Source organism: Natator depressus, chromosome 2 (genome assembly GCF_965152275.1).
Source record: "Natator depressus isolate rNatDep1 chromosome 2, rNatDep2.hap1, whole genome shotgun sequence".
In the NCBI taxonomy this organism is placed as follows: Eukaryota; Metazoa; Chordata; order Testudines; family Cheloniidae; genus Natator; species Natator depressus.
In genome coordinates, this window is record NC_134235.1 from 181,229,785 (window position 1) to 181,244,783 (window position 14,999).

The 14,999-nt window shown below is 39.3% G+C and overlaps 1 protein-coding gene across 48 annotated transcripts in view; it reads left to right on the top strand.

Annotated features, from left to right (window-relative positions):
• CLASP2 (cytoplasmic linker associated protein 2) overlaps nucleotides 1-14,999 on the top strand; it is a 270,485-nt gene that overhangs the window by 140,526 nt on the left and 114,960 nt on the right. For all 48 annotated transcript variants that reach the window (XM_074945446.1, XM_074945461.1, XM_074945433.1 and 45 more), the window contains 3 exons: nucleotides 2,586-2,753; nucleotides 6,803-6,858; nucleotides 8,756-8,929. In XM_074945446.1, the coding sequence (XP_074801547.1) occupies nucleotides 2,586-2,753; nucleotides 6,803-6,858; nucleotides 8,756-8,929 (398 nt within the window). The remainder of the gene's footprint in view (nucleotides 1-2,585; nucleotides 2,754-6,802; nucleotides 6,859-8,755; nucleotides 8,930-14,999) is intronic.

Here is a 14,999-nt window from a genome sequence, read left to right on the forward strand (position 1 = left end):
GTCATATATGGAGTCATACAGTTACACAAGAATAAAACACAAGTATAAGAAATAAAACTGAAAATTAATGGATAAAGCTAGTGTTCAGCCCTTACTCTTTTCATAATCTCATTCAAATCCATTAAAACCAAATGCACAAAAATACCCTTCATCAGATACTAAGTTTACAGATTTAAATGCTCAAAGTTTAGTAAGTGAAAAAGTTAAAATTCTTATTGCAGCACTACCTCACATAGCACACACTTTTAATTTCTAGTTACTGTTAAATATAAACTGAAAAATGTACTGTGTGTGCAATGTGAGAGTTTCTTAAAGAACCATAAGTTTATTTCCTTTTGGTAGATTAAATCTGTGAACATAATGTGCATCAACATAGCTTTGTGACATTTAATTTCCTTGCTTTCATTTAAAGAACACTGAGCAGGGAAGACAAAATTACTCCTACTTTGCCTGTCAGCCGGTGGTGGTACAGACCCATGGAACATGTGTGATTGGCACAATTTTCACAAACTAGCTGGCCAGGCCTGACGGAACATTTGGTTTGAAATCAGAGTTTTCCTTCTCCTAGGTGAACTGTCTGTGCTGGTGGATGAGCCCCATCTGCCTGATAGAGGCACAGAGAGGTGAAGTGACTTGCCCAAGGTCACCCAGCAGGTCAGTGGCAGAGCCAGGAATAGAACCCAGGTGTCCTGAGTGCAGTCCTGTAGCCTCTCCACTGTACCACTCTGCCTAACAGTGAAAATAAAATTTCCAGTACTTATTGTTAGCATTCAAATGGTCCCAGTTAGGATTTGAAATCTTCACCTGATTGTGATAAATGGAACTGGGGATGGCTAAATTCACTTCTGATGGCTGCTTTAGTTTGGCTGTAGACCGTTAAGGCAGACCACTGCTGCTATGCCACGAGGCCAGTCTTTTACATTTGGGTAATGTGCAATGAATTCTGAATTACATGAAAAGTACATCTGTTTAAAATGCAGAATCAATATCTAGTATTTCTCAATGTTATTTCTCAATCACCTTCTGATTTCCAAAATAATAATTTACTTCAAAGGCAAACTTTGAAGCAAAATTAAATCACCATAAATCTTAACTAACATTTAAAAAAAACATTCCCTTTTGAGAAAAGCCCTTTTTATTTTGCTGGTTCACTGAAAGTTTCTTAAACTGGATCATTCTGTGACATCACAGATACTATTGGCTGCTAATATTTGATGGTGTATTCTGGGGTATCTTCAGTGAGCAGGAAATATCAAAAGAGTTTCACAGAGAATATGATGGGAGGACAGAAGTTATTTTGGAAAGATTAGTTCAGACTTTCGTGCTAGATGCCTCCATAACCTGGCTAGTGGGGAAGCATTCAGCACATATTTCAGTGCTGGTGTGACTGGGGTCCCCGGGGGAGCCACGCTGAGATTGCTCAATTAGGGCAAACTGCAAAGAATGGGGCAGAGAATCCCCAAGGCTGGTGGTTATTCTGTTTCTTAGATTTACCAACCCAACAACAGAACAGCTTCTGCAGTACCTTACTGGTTACCCAGAAGCCAAAAACAGTTCCCTAAAAACAACCCAGTCTTTGGGCTCCCAACCAGACAGCCAAGTCAAATATGATGAGGTGTATTGAAAATCTTGTTCATCATCTGAAAAGTTCTACGATTCCCAAAAGATCGGACACATTACCCACCAAGTTAATGAATATTTCAGATCTTATCCAAACACATGCTTGTAGCCCATTTCTTATTAACTAAACTAAAATTTACTAACAAAGAAAAGAGAAACTACTGATTTAAAAGATCATTATACATACAGACATGAAAGTTGTTGTTAGGTCAATTTCGTAATGGAGATGGTGAGCTTTAGAGTTGTACAGAGTTCTTTTAGAATTAGTCCATAGGTTCAGTCCAATGTTCAATGTCAGGGTGATCCAGATGGCACTGGAGATCTCAGTCTTGTGGTCCAAGCTCCCCCGATGAAGCATAAGCAAATTTGAGATGAAAGGATCAGGTCCCAAGAGTTTTTATAGAGATTTTTTGCAGCCTCTTGCCAGCCTGCAGTCCTTGTGTGAACAACAGTCTTTTGAAGTAACTTTCTCTTTCCTAAGCATCACTGGTTGTTGGCTACATTGATTAGTATAAGATAATTATTAATTAAGCAGTTCATAGAAGGTTTACGACTAACTTCAAAGTGAAGTATAGGCAATGACGTTGTCACACCCAAGTTTCATCTAAATGTTAATACTCCCTTTTGATCTCTGAATCAATAGAAACTGTCTGTTTACATGGTTAACATTAGCAAGATATAAGTAAACACATTCAATTAGTATTACCTCTAATTCTCTAACAATACAGGTTTCCATTTCAAAGCTCTAGTCTATATAACATGAAATGGCCCTAGTTACCATTTACATACTTTTTAATGTGTTTCTAAAGGTTGAATTTGGGTCAATTAGCCTGCTAGTTGTGTAACCCTTTCTAGCCTGTGTCACAGCTGGATTTTCATTTTTTCTTTGTAGTTTAAAAAAAAAAAATAACAAACAAAAAACAAACCCTGTAACAATTCTACCTGGCTATTCTTTTGTTTTGTAGGACTTACCTGGGTCTTAGAAGTCACTTTCCTGGTGAGGCAGAGGCCCTGTACAATAACCTTGAGCCATCATATCAAAGAAGTCTCCAGACTTACTTGAAGAATTCTGGCAGTATAGCATCTCTCCCTCAGTCAGACAGGTCATCTTCAAGTTCACAGGAGAGTCTCAAGTAAGTGTCACTTAAATGATTCCCAGTCTGAAAGAATAAAAATTGTCTGGTTCTAATGTGCCTACACTTCATCTGAACAATGGAGTAGTGTGAGTTCCATGATGAACAAAAATGAGTTAATTTTATCTTCTCAATTACTGCTTCAGTTTTCTTTTTCAGCATTGTTCTAATTGCCAAAATGAAGTTGAAATTGGCACTTAGCTGAAATTGACACAGTACTGCTATCCTCAATAGGTACACCTTCTCTTCATTTAGAAGCCTCATTGGAAAAGGACTGGCCTTGCTTCATAAATAGAAGCTGCATGTGGTGATGGAAAGAGTAGTATGTGGCGGTTCTATCCTTCAAATTATGGAAGACATCCCGAACATATGAGGTTCTGTTCTTAGATCACATCTTCTATAGGCTACAAAAGAAATCTGTGTGGAAAACAAATATACCACTTCAGTTCTCAGGACCAATCTGCTAATGGTGCCAAATTTTGGGAAACCGAAACTCTCAAGACCTTAGTCTAGATAAGTGATTTCCTAAATGAGTTAACTTGATTTCACTGATTTTGTTTGTGGGCCAAAGGGGAGTAGAAAAAATGCCCACCCAAACACTGAAATGTTAATTTTTCGGCAGCAATACTTTTGGCTGGTAGCCTTAAAAATTGAGTCCCTTCCCTTTATCTATGCCAAATTTTAGCTGCAATATGTCATTTGTAATTATCTAAACATTTTTAAATAGAAATTTATAGGAAATGGTGTTGGCAACACTGTATCTTCAACAATGAATATGTACATTCACAGATGGTTTGCTTACCCTTTGCTTAAGCTAATGCATAATCACTACTAGGAACTTCATTAGTAATTCGTTCATGAAACTTGAAGGGTTGCATGTGGACTGAATATTGAATTATGGATAAGATAGAATCTTATCAAAGGACTTACCATTGCTGGGTAGTAGCTTTACATCTGTGTTTTGGAAGCCATGTAACTCCCAAACTATTTAAGGTAAATTGTGTAGGAATGTTGGGAGCTAGAGGAGGAAGTACGAATATTAAAAGCAGTTGAAATAAAAACAAATGAGTGATTTTTTACCTTTTTACCCTGAAGTTACTACTCTGGCTTTTATTGTGATTGTTCACTTCCCTCTTCCCTACACTGAGCTTGAGAGTCTGCCAAATCAGTATGTCACCTTTTACCAGTATATGTGATTCTCTGTGATTTTCAACATTATTAACTTACAAGAATCTTAAATAAATATAAATCTTACAGATCCTTTGGGCCCAAGATTAATTGTACAGTATACTGTGGGCACTATTGTTCTATGAATAAGTGATATTACTTCTGCCAGCATCCTTACTAAAAAGAGATTCGCAAGATTGTAAAGTAAATTTTTGATGTGAAATTTTGATTACCTACAAAAGGAGAATTTTAAAAGTTAGAAAGATTTTTAGTTTTAAATGTCACATTGCCCCACCCCCCCCATTTAGCCTCTACTATTAATGTTATAATTTTTTGTCATGGAAAAAAAGTCCTGTGTAGTTCATCCAGTAGCCAAAGGAGTTGAGAACTAAATATTTTCTTTTTTTCAGTTATCATGTCTGTTATTTTAGAAGCTTTACAAAGCTTGGTAAATGGATTCCTTTAATCTTACAAGGAAACTGATTTAAATTAAATTAATTAGATCACTTCAGAAAGGGAAGATTTGCAACATACTAATCAAGCTACTCCGAGACCAGCACTTATCTAGTTTACCTTCCTGACTATGCTGTTTTAACGTTTATGATCGTGGCAGTTAGGGGTAGAATTGTGTGGGGAGTTGCGGAGAGTACTCTTCTAAGTTCTGCTCACAAAATAAGCTTCACCCATGTGAGTCACTTAAAAAAAAAAAAGACATTAAATTAGATTGTGCAAGTGTTCAAAATAAAATTGGGCCTCCTGACTAAACTCCACTGGGCTTCCTGAGCTTGGCTCCCGCTCACTGGGGCTGAATATGCTCTGCTTGGCTCCTTAAGTTTAGTTGGCTAAAATAAATGGCAGTATCTTCCAAACACCACCTAGCTGTGTCACAAAAATGAGATGTCACTTCCAGTAAATTGTGCAGATCTGCGATCTCCATTTCCTTTCTCACATGAGGAATGAAATAGTTAATTCTGACATTTAAATTATCACTGGACATCTGAATTATCTTCTGAATCAAATGCATGGGTCAATTCACAACCTTTCAGAGCTATTATTCCAGGCTCTGCGCACTTGTATAGAAATCTCTGCATCACTTAAGTACTTGCATATTTGAGGTTTTCTTTGCAACCGAAACAGCTAAAGATTTTCTTATAAAAGCAATATAGCAACTTGACACAGGTGTCAGTACACCATACTGTCATGTACCAGCACAGTACAAGCCCTACCATACTGCCAGCCAACTTAAAGCTTAGGAGCTGTATATATTTGTCTTGAGTAATAGAATATTCATAGAATCATAGAATATCAGGGTTGGAAGGGACCTCAGGAGGTCATCTAATCCAAACCCCTGCTCAAAGCAGACCAATCCGCAATTAAATCATCCCAGCCAGGGCTTTGTCAAGCCTGACCTTAAAAACTTCTAAGGAAGGAGATTCTACCACCTCCCTAGTTAATGCATTCCAGTGCTTCACCACCCTCCTAGTGAAAAAGTTTTTCCTAATATCCAACCTAAACCTCCTCCACTGCAACTTGAGACCATTACTCCTTGTCCTGTCATCTTCTACCACTGAGAATAGTCTAGAACCATCCTCTTTGGAACCACCTCTCAGGTAGTTGAAAGCAGCTATCAAATCCCCCCTCATTCTTCTCTTCTGCAGACTAAACAATCCCAGTTCCCTCAGCCTCTCCTCATAAGTCATGTGTTCCAGTCCCCTAATCATTTTTGTTGCCCTTCGCTGGACTCTCTCCAATTTCTCCACATCCTTCTTGTAGTGTGGGGCCCAAAACTGGACACAGTACTCCAGATGAGGCCTCACCAATGTCGAATAGAGGGGAACGATCACGTCCCTCGATCTGCTGGCAATGCCCCTACTTATACATCCCAAAATGCCATTGGCCTTCTTGGCAACAAGGGCACACTGCTGACTCATATCCAGCTTCTCGTCCACTGTAACCCCTAGGTCCTTTTCCGCAGAACTGCTGCCGAGCCATTCGGTCCCTAGTCTGTAGCGGTGCACTGGATTCTTCTGTCCTAAGTGCAGGACCCTGCACTTATCCTTGTTGAACCTCATCAGATTATTGTGTTTGTGTTTTTCTCCTCCAAGCTGTGTCCTAACATAGAAATGCCTATAGATGAATCAGTGAACAAATATCCTGCCGCCAGATGTCTCCACGTTTTGTTAGTGTTCTACCAGTCTCCTTTTGTCTTTTAGTCTCTCCTTTTCTCGCTTGTGAAGCATATAGCCAGAACTGGAGGCTGAGCACTCATAAAGGGAGTGTTCCTTGCTCTTGAGAACAAGAGAACTGGTTTTTGGCTCCTTACTCTGTGCCTGTGTGTGTCAGGCAGAGGAGAGAGTTGACAATTAGTGATTGAGGGAGAGGAGTGGACCAGAAAATTTTGTTTGTGCAGTACTACTCACCAAGGCAGGATTGGAAGAAAATGTAGAACAAGAGTTGGAGCAGGGAGTAGGTTCAGAAGAGATTTTTTTTTAAAAGTGGGGTTTATGTGTGAGGAGGTGTGGAAAGCAAAGCAAGAGAAACCGAATCGAGCCACCTTCAGCACCCAACATATTTTCCTCAAGCTTCTGGATGGATCTTGATAGTTCTGTATGCCTGCAGTTTATATTAAAGGGTTTATATTATGTCTGCAGTCACCAAAGTATTAAATAATACTATAGCAAGGAATTAACTTTGTAATGTGCAAAAGCAGATGATGTATTAGGATGAGCATGCTTTATGGGTCGTTCTATATAGTATGTGTGTTACATGAAAACGCTCCAGAAAGTAGAAACAGAAAATGGAGGTAAAAAGATGAAGGACTGAAAAGTGTTTTCGTAATTTTCATTTCTTACTAATAGAGTTATTGTTTGCTTTTCTTTCAGTCGTCCTTTATCTTCTAAATGGTCCACAGCCAGCCCAGCAAGTATAGCTGGCAGAGGTATGCTCTCATTGCTATACAATCCACACAAATAGACTTGTTTCTTATAAATTGACCATCTAGAAAGTTATGTTCCTATTTTAAATTAGACTTAGCCATAATTTAAGATTTTTTTTGTATTTTTCTGTTTATTCGGATACAGAATTGTATTACTATATGCATTGATACCAGTTCCACCTATAGTTTAGACTGCTATCATTTTTCATTGTAAGACTCTATTTTTTCTGTAATAAAAAAATGAACACATCAGTTATCTATGTACCCAGCAAAAATAGACCCTTAGATACGTGGCTACCATTTATTCAATGCTTAAAGTATGTTTGCCTGCCAAAAAAATGCACACCTGCCAATTGTCTTAATATTAATGTTTGATAGACATGCCTGATTTGATAAATATGAGCATTTGGTAGTTTCACTCAGTTTAATAAAGTTACCAGAAATATCACATCCTGGATTGTATAAGGAGGCTCACTCTGTAATAAGGTAACATTCTGTTAGTGAGATTTGAGGATTATATTGCTACGTAATTTTTCTCTAAACAAAAAAAATAAACTCACTGTTGTAATTATCCGTTTGTTTCTGATATTTACATGACCGTGATTTGTAAACCTGTTAAACTTTCTAAATAAATAAATAGATTTTAAAAAACAACAACCCCCCCACCCATATTAGGTTGAAACTGTAAAGTTCAAAGGGTGTTTAAATGCAAGAATTTAAGTTACCTGTGCTACCTTAATTTACCATCTTGTGTGTATGCATTGATAAGAATCTTTATACTGTTCTTTTATACAGGACCACTGCATCATTCAGTGAGCAAGATGGACCTGATCAGGGAATGAGTCAGGGTTGTGTAGTGAATGAGACTGTTGTTGTCTGTAGGACTTTTGCTTAATCTATTGCAGAAATTGGAACAGTGTTTTGAGTGAGGCAGGAGACTACAGGAAGAGAAAGGATGGTCTCATAGGCAAGGTAGTTGAATTGTGCCCTGGAAAATCAAATTCTATCCCTGTTTCTGTCACAGAGATCCTATTTGATGCTGTCTAAGTCACTTAAACCACACTTTTTTACGGGTGGCCATTAATTCTGTTTCTCATTTTCTGGATGCCAAACTTGAGACCCAGTTGTCTGATTTGCAGAAATGCTGAACACTCACAGCCATAACTGAAGTGAACTAGAGCTGTGCTGTGAATATATAAAGTGCTAGAAAAATGCTAAGTACTCTTAAAAATCTGGTCCTAGTTGCATCAAGTTGCGCATTTTAAATCAGTGGACAAATTTGTCCTTATCTCTTTGCCTCAGTTCTTCAGTTGGAAACTGGAGATGATAATATCACCTAATCTCACAGATAATGTGAAGATAAATTAATGTTTATGAAGCACTTGGATACTATGATGAATGGACCACAAAACTGCTTATGTGGAAATTAGTGCTTTTGTACTTTGTGCACAGGGCAGGAAGATGGAATGGTGTATATTAAATAAGGCCTGTGACAATGCATTGAATGAGGAAGATAAAATAAATGAATGATCCCCCTTCCGTGAGCACTGTCTATTCTATGCACTGAATAAGGCAGGGGTCCTACTGGAAAAAATAGTATGTGATTCTGTAATTAAAGATTATATCGTAATACAGGCACACAGAGGGGCCGAATTAAGGGTGCACAGGCAACCACAATTCTGTCATTTTAGTACCTTTTGTGGGCTTGATTTTGCAACCTTAGCCTTCTCTTAATATAGTTACTTTTTATATTATTTAGGATTGTATTGAATGTATTGAATCAAGTTAACCTTATGGTTTATAAGACCATATACTGGATAGAGATGGAAAATCTTAACCAAACTTTTGATAATAAGTGGGCTTAATTTAGATTTAATTTTACCATCTTTACCCTTTTTAGTTTCAGGAAGTAGCAGCAAGACTGCTCCAAGTCCAGGAACACTGCAGAGGTCCCGCAGTGACATTGATGTTAATGCTGCTGCAGGTGCAAAGGCACGCCATGCTGCTGGACAGCCAACAGGAGCTGGGCGCTTGTCTGCTGCTGGTCTACCTCCTGGATCCTATGCTTCACTAGGTGAGAGATTCTGTTTTACTGTAAACTATTTCTTGGAGTTCATAGAAAGTAAATGGTAATGAAAAAATACTTTCGTTATTGGAAAGTACTGTGTATGGATATTTGGTGCACTCATAATAGTAGTACCTAGGCACCAAGTGCATGAATTAAGAGGCATCAATATTGTCTGACTAGGAGTTATTGTCTTGGCTCCATTTTTTGATTAAACTGGGTTTCTATGGATGATTTTAAGAGAGAGCTAATTTTGAGGCATGGAGGTGTTCTTGATGCTTTAGAGCAGTGTTTCCCAAACTTGGGACACCACTTGTACAGGGAAAGCCCCTGGCGCGTCGGGCTGGTTTGTTTACCTGCCACGTCCGCAAGTTTGGCAGATCACGGCTCCCACTGGCCATGGTTCGCTGCAGCAGGCCAATGAGGGCTGCAGGAAGCAGTGCGGGCCGAGGGACATACCGGCCACCACTTCCTGCAGCCCCCATTGGCCTGGAGCAGCGAACCACAGCCAGTGGGAGCCGCGATCGGCTGAACCTGCTGACACGGCAAGTAAACAAACTGGCCGGCCTGCCAGGGGCTTTCCCTGAACAAACAGTGTCCCAAGTCTGGGAAACACTGCTTTAGAGCTTCCATTATCGAAGAAGAAGGTCAGTGCAAAGAGTGTTTTCATTATGCTCTTAAAGTATATGAGACACTCTCATTCTGATCTCCAGCGGCAGATAAATGGACTGCAAAAGCTTTCAGAAGAAGGGAGCAGTCATGGTTTCTGTCAAATTTTAGAGGCAATATATGAATCACTGTTAGAAATCTCAAATTCCCATTTTATTTAAAAAAAAAAAATCTAAAATACTTTTGTAACTAAGGCATGGTGAAATGTTTCAAGCTGTATTCCATATTTTTCACTGTTCTATACAATTGTGTACAGTGTTGGTTTGGAAGAGTTGGTTTTCCAGCACTGCTGTGTATATTTTCACCTAAGTTGCATTTTTGTCAATGAGTAACACTACTTCTGTTTGTTAGATGTAAGAAGTGCTACCATGATATCTGTCTGAGGAGAGGTCTATCACTGATAGCACTTCTGGTGTTGGATGCTAGAAGTGTTGCGAACTCCAAACATGAACTCTGAGTCATAATCTGTCCATGATCTGCTCCTGGATGCAACAACAACACGTTCTTCTTCAGGGCTCAAGGCAAGGCAGAGATTTAGCCTTACTCTACAAGCATTGTGGGAGGGAAGAGCAAAGGAAAGAGGCATGGTAGAGACAGAAGAAAGAAAAAGAAAAGGTCAAATTAAAATAGTGTTGGAGGAAGAGATACAGAAGAATGACGTTATCCTGCCTATGATAAAGTGAAAGGATTACTTTGGTCTTCTGCTAAATTAAACAGAAAAAATAAATTTTTTGGTTAGAACAGTGTTGTGCTTTCAGAACATATAAAGGACTACATATTTCATTCCCAACACCTCCTAGATAGGAGTTTAAAAGAACACACAAATTTTCAAGAGGGTAAATGCTGGCAGTTGTATGCAGGGGAATGACTAGGAGGAGGATTTACTCGTGCTGTTAGTTTCATAGCTATTCTTTTAGTGGATGCATTCAGGATCCGTTCCAACATATTCTTTAAATCTTGCTTTGATTAGCTGGAAAGTATTGTCTCGCTGGCAACTGTCATTTGGAGTCTTTTTAAAAAACAAACCAACCTATCCCTTTGTGACATACCTGGGGCACATTCCAGACTAATGAGTAGCTGTGTTACCCTCTAACCTGGGATGCCCTTTACAATGGTTTGCTGCTGTAGCCTCCAGCTTAGAGACTGCTCACAATCAGCCTCCAGCATGTAAGTCAATCCCAGCTATATCTGTCTGTCTACTGCAGCCAGTCAGCCACACCTTGGCTCTTACCAGCCTGGGTTATACTGCAGGGTTTCCCCAACACACTCCTAGTCTTAGATTTCCCCCCAGAAATGTATGCCCTGTACTGCCCAGTCTTCTCCTGGACCATACACATTATATAAAGTCCATTATTTCTTTAATAGAAATAATATGCACACAACCTGCCACCCCAAATGGAATTTCCCAGACACTTCATTTTAAACACATTGGATTAGATTAAAAAAAACAACCCCACAAGTTTATTAAGTACAAAGAGAGAGATTTTAAGTGAGTACAAGTAATGAAGCATAAAAGTCAGAAATGTTTACAAGAAAAATAAGATAAAATGCAATTGGTGCCTAACTTAACAAACTATGTTAAATTCAAAGCCAAGTTTTCTCACCACATGCCTTCAGCAGTCTCACTGACCAAACTTCTTAGGTCAGCACCCCTTCTCCCAGTGTCCAACAAATGCTTCTTTTGTCACTTCTGGTGCTGTGAATGTGATGGGCAGAGAGAGAAAGAGGGGTGCCTGGGGGTGTTTGTCCCTCCTTTTTGGAGTTGCTGTTCCCCTCTTGAAAACCATTTTCCGCTGGGTAACAAGAGACAAAAGACTATGGGGAAGCATTTCAGTTTCCTTTGTTTCACTTCCTGCTTGATGGCTCTGTTTACTGCATAAATGAAAATGAAGTAGAGCACACGTTCCTTTGTTTGAGACAGACCTGTTTGCCAACCTTAGTTTGGAACATGTTAATAACACCACACAGTGGAATCTTATAACTTCACATGCAGTGTTGCCACAAACATTTTATGACAATAGTGACCACCAAATTGAGTTTTCAAATGATACTTCACAAGGCATACATTCTACAAAGATTATTACAGTAGTGTGTAGGGTGTGGACACGGGTACATTCTGTCACACCTTCTTAGATTAAAATTGAAAAATGAACATTGAGATGTATATTTGATGGAAGAATTCCGATAATACTGTTCATGACATTGGTCTAGGGGGTTAAAGGTAAAACAGAATATGAATGTACATTAGTCCAAATGGAATAGCTATTATTTTGTCTTATTCTCTTTCTCTGAATGATTAGTGTTAACTAGTAATGCAAATTAGAAAGCGTTCTTATAATTAAGAAATAATTGTAAAAAGATTGTTTCAGCCCTTTCTTTGTGTTCTGGTAATGCCAAACAATAGATTCAATTAATAGAGAAAACTTACACAAGAAATATAATTTAAAATTCTACATATTTTTATTTTTGTCTATGGTATCACATTCTTATTTATGGTGTGTCTGAATCTGCGTAGTATCGTAATAGCACTAATAGGCTGAGGTATTGGAGTTTATTATGGTATCCTTATACTTTTAAAAATATAGTGTTTATAAACTGAAAATGTAACAGTCTTAGAATTGTGAAGGAAAGAAGGGATGAGGGGAGAGTAAGAAAAATGTACCACATACTGCAAAATATTTTTTCTTTATTGTTCTCAGCATATAATTACGATTATACATTTTTTTATTTTCCTTGTCACATGTGGGTTCCTTGTAAATAGGTCTTAAACTATGTTCAGAATAGCTGGCAGCTTCTCATAGAGAGAATATTAAATGCATAACTGCCTACTATACTGATGTGAAGGAAAGATAGGAATAATAATGAGAGGCCAGTATGGCTCCATCAGGAGCTCTTTAATGACTTGAAAACTAAAAGGAATCCTTCAATAAATGGATTTGTCAAGAACAAATCATGCCAAACCAATGTGATTTCCTTGTTTGACAGGGTTACTGGTGTAGCTGATAAGCAGGAAGCAGTAGACAAGATCTTGATTTTAGTAAGGCTTTTGATACAGTCCCACATGATGATCTCATAAGCAAACTAGGGAAATGTGATCTAGATGAGGGTGGGTGCACAGGCTGGTTAATAAACCATATTCAAAATATAGTTCTCAATGGTTCTCAGTCAAATTGGGGAGGACGTATCTAGTGGTGTCCCGCAGGGATAGTCCTGCATCTGGTCCTATTCAATATTTTCACTAATGACCATGATAATGTAGTGGAGTGTGTGCTTATAGAATTTGCAGGTGACACGAGGCTGGGAGGGGTTGCAAGCACTTTGAAGGAAAGGATTAGAATTCAAAGTAACCTTGACAAATTAGAGAGTTGGCCTAAAATCAGCAAGATGAAATTCAGTAAAGACAAGTGCTGAGTACTACACTTGAGAGCTCTGGGATCCTCCCAGACCACAGGGTCCAGCCTGAGCCTGACCGTCCACATAGCAGTTAAATAGGTCCACATCCTAAGCTCCATGAGCCTGAGTTGGCTAGCATGGTCCAGCCCTGGGTGTCTAGTTGCTGTGTAGATGTACCGTATAAGGGTAGTTAAACCCTGGAATTAGGTTTCTAAGGGTGGTTGTGGAAGCCGTGCCTTTGGAGGTTTTTAAGAACAGGTTGGTCAGACAACTGTCAGGGATGGTCTAGGTTTACTTAGGCCTTCCTCAGTGCAGGGGATGAATTTGATAACCTCTCAAAGTCCCCTTTTCTATGTTTCTGTAAAATATTAAGAGAACACTGTCTACTTTTTATGTTTTAAATTTATTTCATCGGGTTTTTTTGTTTTTGTTTTTGTTTTGTTTTTTTTACAATAACCTCTTAAAATAAAATGTTTTTCAAGAAATTACCATTTCTGGGTCTATGCTTGCAGCATGACTGATAAGAATTTCTGAAGATTCAGAATTCTAAAACTTAGTAAACTACTACAGTGGGTGGTATGTGCCTGCCCCTTCTAAAGATGTGTGACCTGGGATGCATATATTTGCTGGCTGTGGATTCACCCTAGGATCTGCCTCGCAGGAAGGTGCTCCAGAGTCTCAGCTCTTGAAAATAAATAAATAATCTAGTACTCTTAGTTAAGAAGATACCTTTGAAAATATGAACTGAGTGTAAACCGAAGCAATGTAGCATGCCAGAATGTGCTGGCAGCATGAAACAGTACTGAGTAAACTGTCCCTTTCATCTCAGTGGGGTGGTTGAAACCTAAAATGACTGTTTAAATGGGCAAATTTGTTAATTATTTCATTGCTGAGCATCTTACCAGAAATGTCCTACAAATGTGCTTATCCTGCTTCCAGTTTGGTTTCCATATCTTTCCATGTGGAGAGTTTAATATAAAAATAAATACCAGGGCCACTGTACTGATAGTGTTATTCGTGTACATATTTAATTATTTAATTAGAATCTTTTTTTTAAATTTAAAGTAGCTGTAGAAATCAGGACCAACTTATCGGAGCACACAGGTCTCTACTTACCTCTACCTGTCATTGCTTGTTGATTATTGATGAAAAAGGATCTTCCCTGTGCTGTTACTGTATTAGAACATATGTTTGTTTTTGTAGCTATAGAATCAGGAAGACATTCTCTGCCAGACTTTAGCCATTTTGAGGTTAGTTCTGCTGTGAGGCCTGAAATTACTAGCATCCTTATAAGCAACATTCAGCGGATTATACATATCTCACTAGTACAGGGGTTCTCACAACAAATTTTTTGGCAGCCTCTGAGTGCAGCCACCAACTCTGGTTGGTGGACGGTCTGACAATTTTTTTCCTAAAATACTTAAGTAACTTCAGGAAAAACAAATAAATATGCATATTTACGTGTCCAAATCATTGTAATTGATTGTTGTAGGGTTTTTTGTAGACTCAATAGTAAAAATAATTTACAGTTATAATTTGGTGCCCCTGGCCCCCCGCTGCCTTCCTGGCCCCATTGCTTCCCCCCCCCTCCCGGATTGCCTTGGGCTCCCTTCCATGGTCTCAGACCCCAGGCTCACCCCATTTTTTGCCTCTGGACCACAGCGCTGGGTAAGGCCGGCCCTGCAGAAGCCCAGAGCCAGAGCCCCATGGGTGGAGTCAGGGGTGGGCTGAAGCTCCAAGCCCGCAGGCAGAGCCCTGCTACTATGGGGAGGCTGAAACCCAAAGCCCTGAAGTTGGTGGGAGGGTGGGTGCTGAAGCCCACCTCAGGAGGCCTGCAGCTGAAGCCCCCTGCCAGAGTCCTACAGCTGCAGCCAGGTGAGGGGGGACTATAGCCTGTCGCCCGAGCCTCTGGCTGAACCGGGGGGGAGGCTGAAGCCCACCCCTGAGCGCTTCAGGGCGGGGCCACTGCTTTTCCCCCTCCCCCATCTCTTCACAAGAGGCTGTTGTGGTCGCAGGA